This window comes from Coregonus lavaretus, assembly GCF_964263955.1.
Source record: "Coregonus lavaretus genome assembly, chromosome: 12".
Classification (NCBI taxonomy): Eukaryota; Metazoa; Chordata; class Actinopteri; order Salmoniformes; family Salmonidae; genus Coregonus; species Coregonus lavaretus.
In genome coordinates, this window is record NC_139999.1 from 33,521,537 (window position 1) to 33,535,747 (window position 14,211).

Sequence of the window (14,211 nt, forward strand, 5' to 3'; positions counted from 1 at the left end):
TACAAAATGCTTGGTTCAGTCAAGTAATAAGTTGCATTCTAAACATTGCATTCTAAACAGTAATCTCACATTGCACACAATGACGTTACAGATCCCAGTGACTGATTAGTGTTGCAAATACTGATGGAAATGAACACAAGCATGACATGACATGACTTGCAGATGATATCTCGAGCAGAACTTCTCAAAATCTCTGTTTATAAGGCCTTACATTTTGACTGAGAAGACACCTGAACTTTCTGAAGACTCTTCTAGGAAGGCAGAGGTCAGCTTCTCTCTGCTGACTTTGGTAAGGACCTTTAAGATTTTGGTGTTTTACTCATAACAAGGCTATGTATGCCACAAAAAGATACAATTGATTTCTACCTGTCGCTCTCAAAACAATGTAGAAGTTAAATTATAATGCATATATTTTGTATGGACTGATTTTAATTGTGCATAAATCCGTGATATATTTTCTGAGTAACACACTGTGTTGTTATAACCCTGTACATGAAAAGAACTGCAGCGAGACCACCAGAGCACCACCATTGTCCAGGTCATCATGGGAGTCATGACTGTGTCTGTTCTTCTCTGTGTCCTCACCTTCCTGGGGACCGAGGTGACTGGTGAGTGCCAGCCATGCTTGAGCTCAATCCCATCTCCACTCCAGATACATAAAAACGTTTTTCCATAATTTACTCTCAGGATTTTTTTGTTTGGTTTAATCTGTAATTGTTGTAATTATGCATGGAACATACAGCTCGCAGGGATCTGAAATATCTGTCTTCTCAGGGACTTCTCGACCATGGTATCACAGATTATCCCGACAAGTGGAGAGATTTGCAAGAAGATCTGAACCATTGCCAGATCCGTACCAGTGTCCACCTGGGTTTTCTCGACCCAGCCGTTACTGGAGCACTTGCTACCGTTTCGACAACAGTTTGAAATCATGGTCGGCGGCAAATGTAAGTGTCATGACTGATGTTTACTGACATGCATCCCATTTAGAGTGATGGTACGTGAGGTGGAATATAGTTAATTGTATTGTTCATCCTCAATATATGAATATGAATGAGATGGAACGCCTATATCACTTGAGCTTTATGGATGATAAAAAGAAAGATAATGAATTAATAAGGATAATAATAAAGTCAATGACATGCTCTTGCTTCCTCGTACAGAATGCATGCCGTCAAAGAGGTGGATCCCTTGCTTCTATCACAGACAGTAACGTGTACGAGTATGCTCTTTCCCTGGTAGAAGATGGATACACCTGGGTTGAGGGGAGCCATGAGGTAAAACAACCTGTTCCTCATCCCCAAAGTACTCTCATTTAATATTTATTTTGGTTACCACTGACTACTAAGTAAATACTGACGTTGACTTTTCCCTTTTCTCCCTAGCAGTCTGGAATTCAGCAGAAGTACTGGTTGACAGGCTCTGTGCGTGACCAGAATGGAAAGCATGAGGGCTGCTTGTCATTGGTGAAATTTGATGGTCAGTATTGCAAACATATTCTTGCTTTGGTAACACTAAACAATAGGGGTCCGGTACAAGGACTTTTATAGGGACCACATATTAACTGTATTCATATAGTTGTGCCACAACTGTCTGGACAAATGTGCTGTACAACCTTTGTGGAACCCCAAGTATAATGATCTAAGGGCTGGATTCAATCTGTATTGCAGAAGTACCGCGGAACATCTGTGTTTTAGCTCGATTTAAATTTAAACTCAATGTTCCCGCGTTCGCGGAGAATGCATTCACGGTAAATGCTGCATATGTCGTCTCAATCGGAAATCACCATTACATTTTAAATCGCATGTTCCGCGATACTTCCGCGATACGGATAGAATCCAGCCCTAAGTTGTATGTAGGTGTTGGGTGAGCAGGAGTGCAATCTCCATTCACTCCATAGTGGGTTTTAATAGCTGTAGACGAGCTCCTCTGGTTAAATACAGAATGAGAAAGTTCAGTCATTTTCATCAGTCCCATTCAGTGAATGGTAAACAGCCGTACCTGTTTTCCATGGTCACTCTTCTTCTGTTCTGCCTTACCCTGAGACTCAAAAAAGACATTCTCCTCTACAGATAGAACAGGTTTTGATGATATCAGCTGTTCCAGTCAGGACAACACCGCCTTCACCCTCTGCGAGATATAAACGTCTTATTTCGTAGTGTAAGGCCAAACAGAGAGTGGATTTTGCCAATACTCTCTGATGATCTTTTTCTCCTATCGCACCACATTGTTCTGAATTGACTTTGTCTAATACTTAGAGACAATATCATGAAAAGTGATGTAATGGCTACAGAATCATACATAATGATACATTGATTCAATTGTATTTTAGGTGGCCTTTTTTCTATTGAAAGTAATAGTCTGGTTTTGCAATGGAATTGTCACTATAGTATTTTTGAAGCTATCTTTAAGATACAGTACCAAACATGTAGGTAATGACAAAAAATGTTTGATTCCCTTACATTCCCATACAGTTATTCTCAATACTTACTCTAAAAGGGGAAATAGGCTATATCCATTATATCTGGAATATCTATTGAATTGGTGGAATTGTTATGTCATGTACATCCCTCAGTGCTTCCTTGCATATCTTTTTGAATAAAAACATTCAGCATCACCCTGTCTCAGCATGATCAACTTATACCACTGTGAAATAAACAACATCAAACAATAGGGTCACCTCAACCAGCAGCACTTTTATAAATAGTATGTGCACTATCTATTCATCTTTTATTGATCATATTTGTGAACATTATTATAAAGTGTTACAGTAACTAGTATTTGACTAGATGCATTGGCACTAAATCACTGCAATGTGCTGGTCCAGCAATATGCTGTAGGTCAATTAAATACTTTATAGTGGACCTATTGAGATAGTGACACTGCACTGTATTCTACAACCACAGAGCAAAGTGGCCAGTGTTGATTTTACAGTGTAAAATTTCTAGTGTTGATCCAGGAGTTAAATTCACTCTGTAAGAGTGTAAAAGAAACCCCCAGTGTTGATGTTAATAACCAGAGTTGTTATTTTACACTTCGGAGAGTAAAACAGTCCCATCAAAACCATGGCCATCCTTATCATATTTTTTATGATTGTTTTTAATATCTGTGTGTTTGCATGTACATTGATTGATTGATTGATTAATCTTATGCTACACACAGATAAATAAATAAATAAAATGTAACTAATCCAATCAATTAGTTAGATTTATTGCACCTGTTACTGAAATGGTTTTTCCAGTTTAAATGGTTTAGGTAGTCTTCTTATCAACTTTCCTAACCCTGACAGTCATTCCAAATGCAGGTTACAGGTGAATAAAAATTCCAACTGTTGGATGTCCTAACTTTGGCTGGATTCAAATAGGAATTACACTTCACTTTGCAAGCCAGCATATTGTGACTTGCAGGCCTGATGTGGCCTGTAAAGCAGGTAGGGTAACCTCAGGTAAGGTAAAATTAGGCCATCAACGTAAGGCCTGATGATATATGTATTGTAATGTTGTAGAGTTACATTTTAATGATAGCATTCACCTACGTACTGATTTGTTGCATGTTTGAATCTCATCATGGACAACCTTAGCGTTTTAGCGAATTAGCAATTTTGCAACTACTTATTACTTTTTAACTACTTTGCAACTACTTAGAATGTTAGCCAACCCACCCCTCCCCTTAACCTTAACCCTTTAACCTAACTCCTAACTCTACCCTTAACCTAAACCCTAACCTTAACCCCTAACACCTTGCCCAGCTAATGTTAGCCATCTAGTTAACGTTAGCATTAGCCACCTAGCCATCTAGCTAAAGTTAACCACAACAAATTGGAATTCGTAACGAATATTGTAAATTCGTAACATATCGTACAAATTGCAATTCATAACATATCACATGAATTGTTATTTGTAACATATCATACAAATTGTAATTCTTAACATATCATACGAAATGGATGATGTACATCCACAAATTGATATATACCAAACATAAAATAACGTATACTAATTTGAGTGTCCCGGATTGGCCTATAGTCCAGGTTGGCCTATAGGGCTAGCTGAAACTCCTTTGACATTGTATAATGTTCAGTTCAATGACCTTACGCATATTGTCCATTGCTTTTTTTAAAATAATTCCATTACAAAACTCCATTACAAAAAATGCACATAAATCTTTAATGTAGGTATGCATCAATACCTGCTGACCTACAGTATCACCTGTGCTTTCATCAATACATGGATGAGTAGAGGTGGACGAGTTCTGATGCTGTAAATCATGATAGATCCCAGTTGAAATTATTTTTTGTGCAATGATGTCATCGTCTCAACATAATGTGCATGTGAAAGGGACCACCATTATTTTTGGTCCACTATGGGACATACCGGTTGTGGTAAATACAGTGTCTTGCAAAAGTATTCATCCCCCTTGCCGTTTTTCCTATTTTGTTGCATTAAAACCTGTAATTTAAATTGAGTTTTATTTGGATTTCATGTAATGGACATACACAAAATAGACCAAATTGGTGTAGTGAAATGAAAAAAATTACATGTTTCAAAAAATTCTAAAATATAAATAACGGAAAAGTGGTGCGTGCATATGTATTCACCCCCTTTGCTATGAAGCCCCTAAATAAGATCTGGTGCAACCAATTACCTTCAGAAGTCACATCATTTGTTAAATAAAGTCCACCTGTGTGCAATCTAGGTGTCACATGATCTGTCACATGATCTCAGTATGTATACACCTGTTCTGAAAGGCCCCATGGTCTGCAACACAACTAAGCAAGGGGCACCACCAAACAAGCGACACCATGAAGACCAAGGAGCTCTCCAAACAGGTCAGGGACAAAGTTGTGGAGAAGTACAGATCAGGGTTGGGTTATAAAAAAATATCTGAAACATTGAACATCCCACGGAGCACCATTAAATCCATTATAAAAAAAATGGAAAGAATATGGCACCACAACAAACCTGCCAAGAGAGGGCCGCCCACCAAAACTCACGGACCAGGCAAGGAGGGCATTCATCAGAGAGGCAACAAAGAGACCAAAGATAACCCTGAAGGAGCTGCAAAGCGGAGATTGGAGTATCTGTCCGTAGGACCACTTAAACCGTACACTACACAGAGCTGGGCTTTACGGAAGAGTGGCCAGAAAAAAACCCATTGATTAAAGAAAAAAATAAGCAAATGTTTGGTGTTCGCCAAAAGGCATGTGGGAGACTCCCCTAACATATGGAAGAAGATACTCTGGTCAGATGAGACTAAAATTGAGCTTTTTGGCCATCAAGGAAAGCACTATGTCTGGCACAAACCCAACACCTCTCATCACCCCGAGATCATCATCCCCACAGTGAAGCATGGTGGTGGCAGCATCATACTGTGGGGATGTTTTTCATCGGCAGGGACTTGGAAACTGGACTGAATTGAAGGAATGATGGATGGCGCTAAATACAGGGAAATTCTTGAGGGAAACCCGTTTCAGTCTTCCAGAGATTTGATACTGGGACGGAGGTTCACCTTCCAGCAGGATAATGACCCTAAGCATACTGCTAAAGCAACACTCAAATGGTTTAATGGGAAACATTTAAATGTCTTGGAATGGCCTAGTCAAAGCCCAGACCTCAATCCAATTGAGAATCTGTGGTATGGCTTAAAGATTGCTGTACACCAGCGGAACCCATCCAACTTGAAGGAGCTGGAGCAGTTTTGCCTTGAAGAATGTGCAAAAATCCCAGTGGCTAGATGTGCCAAGCTTATAGAGACATACCCCAAGAGACTTGCAGCTGAATAGTTATGCACGCTCAAGTTTTCTGTTTTTTGTATTATTTCTTGTTTGTTTCATCCCAAACAATATTTTGCATCTTCAAAGTGGTAGGCATGTTGTGTAAATCAAATGATACAAACCCCCCAGAAATCAATTTTAATTCCAGGTTGTAAGGCAACAAAATAGGAAAAATGCAAAGGGGGGTGAATACTTTAGCAAGCCACTGTATACTGAACAAAATATAAATGCAAGATATGCATCTGTTGGTCACAGATACCTTTTTTTTTTAAGGTAGGGGCATGGATCAGTAAACCAGTCAGTATCTGGTGTGACCACCATTTGCCTCATGCAGTTCGACACATCTCCTTCTCATAGACTTGATCAGGCTGTTGATTGTGGCCTGTGGAATGTTGTCCCACTCCTCTTTAATGTCTGTGCAAAGTTACTGGATATTGGCGGAAACTGGAACACACTGTCATACACATCGATCCAGAGCATCCCAAACATGCTCAATGGGTGACATGTCTGGTCAATATGCAGGCCATGGATGAACTGGGACATTTTCTTGCAACATACTGCCGTGCATTATCATGCTGAAACATGAGGTGATGGCGGTGGATGAAGGGCACGAAAATGGGCCTCAGGATCTCGTCACGGTATCTCTGTGCATTCAAATTGCCATCAATAAAATGCAATTGTGTTTGTTGTCTGTAGCTTATGCTTTCCCATAACATAACCCCACCACCACCATGGGGAACTCTGTTCACAACATTGACATCGGCAAACTGCTCGCCCAGACAACGCCATACACGTGGTCTGCGGTTGTGAGGCCGGTTGAACGTACTGTCAAATTCTCTAAAACAATGTTGGAGGCGGATTCTGGTAGAGAAATGAACATTCAGTTTTCTGGCAACAGCTCTGATGGACATTCCTGCAGTCAGCATGTCAATTGCACGCTCTCTTAAAACTTGAGACATCTGTGGCATTGTGTTGTGTGACAGAACTGCACATTTTAGAGTGGCCTTTTATTGTCCCCAGCACAAGGTGCACCTGTGTAATGATTAAGCTGTTTAATCAGCTTCTTGATATGCCAAACCTATCAGGTGGATGGATTATCTTGGCTAAGGAAAAATGCTCACTAATAGGGATGTGAACAAATTTTTGCACAAAATTTGAGAGGAACATTTCAGGGATCTTTTATTTCACTTTACATGTTGCGTTTATATTTTTGTTCAGTGTCAAATCTGCTTACTCATGGTAGCTAGTAAATCAAAACATTTGTATTTATTTCTATATATTCATATTCTATTCTTCACCTTGAAATTAGGAAGTATGATCAGTGGGAGAAAAATATACAATTGCGAAATAGTCTAGGTTTTGTAGTAGATCAGTGGAAAAAAAGGTTACAGTCAAGCATCTAAATTCCATATAAGGCAACAAATGTGTAAATTGTGCCAAGGGTTGAACTTTACATTTCCAATAGTCACAGTGTGCATGTCAACATCACAGGGTTGCTTAACTTTAGAACCTTATCTGGATCTGATCAAAGGTCGGTTAAGGACATTGGTTGCTATGACTTTAGTTCCTTGTATTTCGAACATCATTACTGTATCTTTATTGTTCGTTATCGTCTTTGAAAATTATTCAATGTATCTTCCTACATTTGTTTATTAAGGCAGATAAAATTATACGTTTTTAACTTAGAAGAAATGACTATATACAAATCGTTTCAGTGAAGAGGGTAGCCAGCATGTTTTCGGGGACACTAGTGGTCATATTTGGTCTCTTAGTCTACTGTTCATTCTGTGTAATATTACATAACTATCCATGCAAGTCTGGTAAGGTGCGACAGTACAAAGAGTTTGAAGACATGGTCCGAGGCAAAGGTAAGTGTCATGACTGATGTTTACTGACGTGCATCCCATTTAGAGTGATGGTACGTGAGGTGGAAGATTTGTTGTCAAGAACCTCAGCTACTACTGAACACCAAGTAGATGCTGACGTTGACTTTTCCCTTTTCTCCCTGGCAGTCTAGATTTCCCCAGAAGAACTGGATGAGAGGTTCTCAGCGTAACATGAGTGGACAGAGTGAGGACTGCTTGGCACTGCTGAAAATCAATGGTCAGTATCACAAACTCACAACTGTCTGGACAAATATGCTGTACAACCTTTCTGTAACCCCAAGTATAAGGATCTAAGTGATCTGTAGGTGTTGGGTGAGCAGGAGTGCAATTGACTGTCAAATCAAATCAAATTTTATTGGCCACATGCGCCGAATACAACAGGTGCAGAAATTACAGTGAAATGCTTACTTACAGCCCTTAACCAACAGTGCATTTATTTTTAACAAAAAAGTAAAAATAAAACAACAACAAAAAAAGTGTTGAGAAAAAAAGAGCAGAAGTAAAATAAAATAACAGTAGGGAGGCTGTATATACAGGGGGGTACCAGTGCAGAGTCAATGTGCGGGGGCACCGGCTAGTTGAGGTAGTTTAAGTAATATGTACATGTGGGCAGAGTTAAAGTGACTATGCATAAATAATTATCAGAGTAGCAGCAGCGTAAAAGGATGGGGTGGGGGGGCAGTGCAAATAGTCCGGGTAGCCATGATTAGCTGTTCAGGAGTCTTATGGCTTGGGGGTAGAAGCTGTTGAGAAGTCTTTTGGACCTAGACTTGGCACTCCGGTACCGCTTGCCGTGCGGTAGCAGAGAGAACAGTCTATGACTAGGGTGGCTGGAGTCTTTGACAATTTTGAGGGCCTTCGTCTGACACCGCCTGGTATAGAGGTCCTGGATGGCAGGAAGCTTGGCCCGAGTGATGTACTGGGCCGTACGCACTACCCTCTGTAGTGCCTTGCGGTCGGAGGCCAAGCAGTTGCCATACCAGGCGGTGATGCAACCAGTCAGGATGCTCTCGATGGTGCAGCTGTAGAATTTTTTGAGGATCTGAGGACCCATGCCAAATCTTTTCAGTCTCCTGAGGGGGAATAGGCTTTGTCGTGCCCTCTTCAATTCACTCCATCGTGGGTTTATAGCTGTAGAGGAGCTCTGGTTAAATACAGAATGAGACAATTCTGTCATTTTCATTGGCCCCTTTCAGTGAAGGGTAAACAGCTGTACCTGTACCACAAGGATATTCTCCTCTACAGGTGAAGCAGGCTTTGATGACATGAGCTGTTCCAGTATCATTGCCTCTGCCAAAACTCTCTGCAAGAGATGACAATGCCCCCATCCACAGGGCACGAGTGGTCACTAAATGGTTTGATGAACATGAAAACGATGTCAACCATATGCCATGGCCGTCTCAGTCAACAGATCTCAACGCAATTGAACACTTATTGGAGATTCGGGAGCGGTGCCTGAGACAGCTTTTTCCACCACCATCAACAAAACACCGACTGATGTAAATTCTCGTGGAAGAATGATGTCACATCCCTCCAATAGGGATGCCAAGGTGCATTGAAGATCATGGTGGCTCATGCTGGTCCAACACCCTGTTGAGACACTTTATGTTGGTGTTTCCTTTATTTTGGCAGTTACCTGTACATACATAATGATAGTTAATTCAATTATATTTTGGGTGGCCTTCTTTTGTTGAAAATGATTGTCTGGTTTGGCAATGGAATTGTCACTATACAGATGTGGGATCTTAATTTGATCATTATTTTATTGATGAGGAAATGCAAACTTATCATGCATGCGAGGTTTGAAAAGGCTTCTAAAGTTTGTAATTTCCACTTTAAAATGTCAAACTTGATTAGCCCTAACAAAAAATGTATGAACCCCTACAAAAAAAATGGCATTAATTATAATCCACATAATAATTCACATTTCCTGTTGCTTCAGGATAATTTTCCTGCTGTAGCAAACTGGCTCAAATTAAGATCCTACATCAGTAGTATTCTGGAAGCTATCGTTAAGGTTCAGTATCAACCATTTAGGTATGTACCAAAAAAATCCAAAATAAAATAACATTTGATTCCCTTACAATCCCATTTTAAAACAAAGGATATATTTACGAACACATACAGTCATTCTCAATACTTACACTAACAGGGGAAATAGCCTATATCCATTATTTCTTGAATATCTAATGAATTGGTGGAATTATTGTGTCCTGTACATCCCTCAGTGCTTCCTTGTTTATTTCTTTGAAGAAGAACTTTCAGCATCATCCTGTCTCAGCATGATAAACTTATACCACTGTAAAATAAACAAAATCATTCAATAGGGTCACCTCAACCAGCAGCACTTTTATAAGGATTATGTGCATTATCTATTAATATTTTATTGATCAAATTCGTGAACATTATTATACAGTGTAACAGTAACTAGTCTTTGCCTAGATGCATTGGCACTAACTCACTGCAATGTGCTGGTCCAGCAATATGCTGTAGGTCAAGTGTGGTCCTCTGTAGCTCAGCTGGTAGAGCACGGCGCTTGAAACGCAAAGGTAGTGGGTTCGATCCCCGGGACCACCCATACACAAAAATGTATGCACGCATGACTGTAAGTCGCTTTGGATAAAAGCGTCTGCTAAATGGCATATTATTATTATTATTTAAATACGTTATAGTGGACTTATTGAGAGAGTGACACACAGTACACAGTATTCTACCACCAGTGAGGGTTGACTCATAAAACATTTATTTTTTATTTTTTCAATTCTAATTGCTTGCTGTACAGACTATTATAATTTGTTAACAGATATAAAGGAAGTTTTATTATTTCACTGACAGCTTCTTAACTGTAACATTTGCAGTGTCAGCGGCAGTTTATCAATATAAAGCTGTACAGGATTCTTTATAAAATACATTTTATCACAGTGGGAGACAGCTTTAATGATGACTGAAAATGAGCACCTCAGAAAGCTACACTATATATACAAAAGTATGTGGACACCCCTTCAACTTAGTGGATTCGGCAATTTCAGCCAGACCCGTTGCTGACAGGTGTATAAAATCGAGCACACAGCCATGCAAACTCCATAGACAAACATTAGCAGTAGAATGGCCTTACTGAAGAGCTCAGTGACTTTCAACGTGGCACCGTCATAGGATGCCACCTTTCCAACAAGTCAGTTCGTCAAATTTCTGCCCTGATAGAGCTGCCTCAGTCAACTGTAAGTGCTGTTATTGTGAAGTGGAAATATCTCGGAACAACAACGGCTCAGCCGGAAAGTGGTAGGCCACACAAGCTGAGAGAACGGGGCCGCCGAGTGCTGAAACGCGTAGCGAGTAAAATGTGTCTGTCCTCGGTTGCAACACTCACTACCGAGTTCCAAACTGCCTCTGGAAGCAACGTCAGCACAATAACTGTTAGTCGGGAGCATCATGAAATGGGTTTCCATGGCCGAGCAGCCGCATACAAGCCGAAGATCATCATGCGCAATGCCAAGCGTCGGCTGGAGTGGTGTAAAGCTTGCCGCCATTGGACTCCGGAGCAGTGGAAACGCGTTCTCTGGAGTGATGGATCACGCTTCACCATCTGGCAGTCCCACGGATGAATCTGGGTTTGGCGGATGCCAGGAGAACGCTACCTACCTGAATGCATAGTGCCAACTGTAAAGTTTAGTGGAGGAGGAATAATGGTCTTGGGCTGTTTTTCATGGTTTGGCCTAGGCCTCTTAGTTCCAGTGAAGGGAAATCGTAATGCTACAGCATACAACGACATTCTAGACGATTCTGTGCTTCCAACTTTGTGGCAACAGTTTGGGGAAGGCCTGTTTCAGCATGACAATGCCCCCGTGCATGAAGCGAGGTCCATACAGAAATGGTTTGTCGATATCGGTGTGGAAGAACTTGACTGGCCTGCACAGAGCCCTGACCTCAACCCCATCGAACACCTTTGGGATGAATTGGATCACCAACTGCGATGAATGCAATGAATTGAAACGTTGACTAGTGCACTTGCCAGAGTCTTTAGGGTGTCTATAGCTAGCTTTCCATCCAATTGGCAACAGATTTTCATGTGAATATTGTAAAATCTTCATAAAAACAATATGCCATTTCAGAATTTCCTTTAGGAAAATTTGGCGCCGGACATCATGACAGGGAACATTTATGGACATTCATATGCATTCAGATTCAACCTGGCGCAGCCAGAGCCACCAATAAACAAGGGCTGTTGGCGAAATGAGCCACGTTTAAGTGTCCTTAAAAACAGCCTATAACAAATTACAAAAACACTATTCCTTGTGTTTCGATGTATAGCATATGCAGAACAATGCAAAGGCTTGGGTGTCCACTGTATGAAGCTTAGGCCTAACCCCAGAGAGAAAGATATATGCCAGTGGCATGCTACGACACATAAAGTTGAAATCTGAAGTTTACATACACTTAGGTTGGAGTCATTATAACTCGTTTTTCAACCACTTTTTCAACCATTTCTTGTTAACAAACTATAGTTTTGGCAAGTCGGTTAGGACATCTACTTTGTGCATGACACAAGTAATTTTTCCAACAATTGTTTAAAGACAGATTATTTAACTTATAATTCACTGTATCACAATTCCAGTGGGTCAGAAGTTTACATACACTAAGTTGACTGTGCCTTTAAACAGCTTGGAAAATTCCAGAAAATGATGTCATGGCTTTAGAAGCTTCTGATAGGCTAATTGACATAATTTGAGTCAATTGGAGGTGTACCTGTGGATGTATTTCAAGGCCTACCTTCAAACTCAGTGCCTCTTTGCTTGACATCATGGGAAAATCAAAAGAAATCAGTCAAGAAATGTAGACCTCCACAAGTCTGGTTCATCCTTGGGAGCAATTTCCAAATGCCTGAAGGTACCACGTTCATCTGTACAAACAATAGTACGCAAGTATAAACACCATGGGACCACGCAGCCGTCATACCGCTCAGGAAGGAGACGTGTTCTGTCTCCTAGAGATGAACGTACTTTGGTGCGAAAAGTGCAAATCAATCCCAACACAACAGCAAAGGACGTTGTGAAGATGCTGGAGGAAACAGGTCAAAAGTATCTATATCCACAGTAAAACGAGTCCTATATCGACATAACCTGAAAGGCCGCTCAGCAAGGAAGAAGCCACTGCTCCAAAACCGCCATAAAAAAGCCTGACTATGGTTTGGAACTGCACATGGGGACAAAGATCGTACTTTTTGGAGAAATGGCCTCTGGTCTGATGAAACAAAAATAGAACTGTTTGGCCATAATCACCATCGTTATATTTGGAGGATAAAAGGGGTGGCTTGCAAGCCGAAGAACACCATCCCAACCGTGAAGCACGGGGGTGGAAGCATCATGCTGTGGAGGTGCTTTGCTGCAGGAGGGACTGGTGCACTTCACAAAATAGATGGCATCATGAGGAAAATTATGTGGATATATTGAAACAACATCTCAAGACATCAGTCAGGAAGTTAAAGCTTGGTCGCAAATGGGTCTTCCAAATGGACAATGACCCCAAGCATACTTCCAAAGTTGTGGCAAAATGGCTTAAGGACAACAAATTCAAGGTATTGGAGTGGCCATCACAAAGCCCTGACCTCAATCCTATAGAACATTTGTGGGCAGAACTGAAGGCCTACAAACCTGACTCAGTTACACCAGCTCTGTCAGGAGGAATGGGCCAAAATTCACCCAACTTATTGTGGGAAGCTTGTGGAAGGCTACCTGAAACGTTTGACCCAAGTTAAACAATTTAAAGGCAATGCTACCAAATACTAATTGAGTGTATGTAAACTTCTGACCCACTGGGAATGTGATGAAAGAAATAAAAGCTGAAATAAATCATTCGCTCTACTATTATTCTGACATGTCCCATTCTTAAAATATAGTGGTGATCCTAACTGACCTAAGACAGGGAATATTTACTAGGATTAAATGTCAGGAATTGTGAAAAACTGAGTTTAAATGTATTTGGCTAAGGTGTATTTAAACTTCCGACTTCAACTGTACATGCATTACTTTATGTCAAATGGCTACTACGTCTGTTATACAGATACAGTATATGTAGGCTCAGCCCTAATTTATGTGCTCTTTGACACCTGGAGTTGCATGGCAAATGGTCCAGTAGAACAAGGAAGACAAAGGTCAATGCCAAAGGATTAATCAGCCCTTCCCCCTCTGAGGGGACAAAATGTATATATGTTACAGTCTCCAGAGGACACTATTGAATGAGTGATAGAATAATGATATAGTATCCATGTTTGATAGATATCTACAACTTGTTCACTGAGGATAACTCTGATGCTATTGTAGTGTATTAGGATTATGGAATGTTGTTTATCTTAGTTCAAATGTAGCAGTTGTAGGGTGACGCCCCAGGGGGGATAGGTGATTGGACGAAAAAGGGAGCAACCCATTTATTGCCATTGTTTATAAGGATGGGCTAGACAAAGAGCGGGCAGAAGCATTCAGATTAATTTGGGACGGTGCTTCTCCAGACACCGCGGGTCTGTAACTTATGCTGAAAGCTTGTGATATGAATAAATCT

At 40.6% G+C, this 14,211-nt stretch overlaps 1 protein-coding gene across 2 annotated transcripts; it reads left to right on the plus strand.

Annotated features, from left to right (window-relative positions):
* Positions 1-224: 224 nt before the first annotated feature.
* On the plus strand, positions 225-2,617 carry LOC311138215 (galactose-specific lectin nattectin-like). 2 transcript variants are annotated; one of them, XM_084172888.1, is made up of 6 exons: positions 225-289; positions 501-608; positions 775-947; positions 1,164-1,277; positions 1,386-1,479; positions 2,073-2,617. In XM_084172888.1, exons 2-6 carry the CDS (start codon positions 545-547, stop codon positions 2,141-2,143), a joined length of 516 nt encoding a protein of 171 aa, XP_084029014.1. In that variant the 5' UTR covers positions 225-289; positions 501-544; the 3' UTR covers positions 2,144-2,617. The 2 variants fall into 2 exon arrangements, with proteins under 2 accessions (XP_084029014.1, XP_084029015.1); XM_084172889.1 differs by having other exon boundaries at positions 1,389-1,479; positions 2,073-2,231.
* Positions 2,618-14,211: the final 11,594 nt, after the last annotated feature.

Coding starts and splice junctions, on each gene's coding strand:
- LOC311138215 (XM_084172888.1), top strand. CDS start 545: ATGGGAGTCATGACTGTGTCTGTTCTTCTCTGTGTCCTCACCTTCCTG. Junction 609..774: donor CCTGGGGACCGAGGTGACTG/GTGAGTGCCAGC, acceptor CTGTCTTCTCAG/GGACTTCTCGACCATGGTAT. Junction 1,480..2,072: donor GTCATTGGTGAAATTTGATG/GTCAGTATTGCA, acceptor TCTCCTCTACAG/ATAGAACAGGTTTTGATGAT.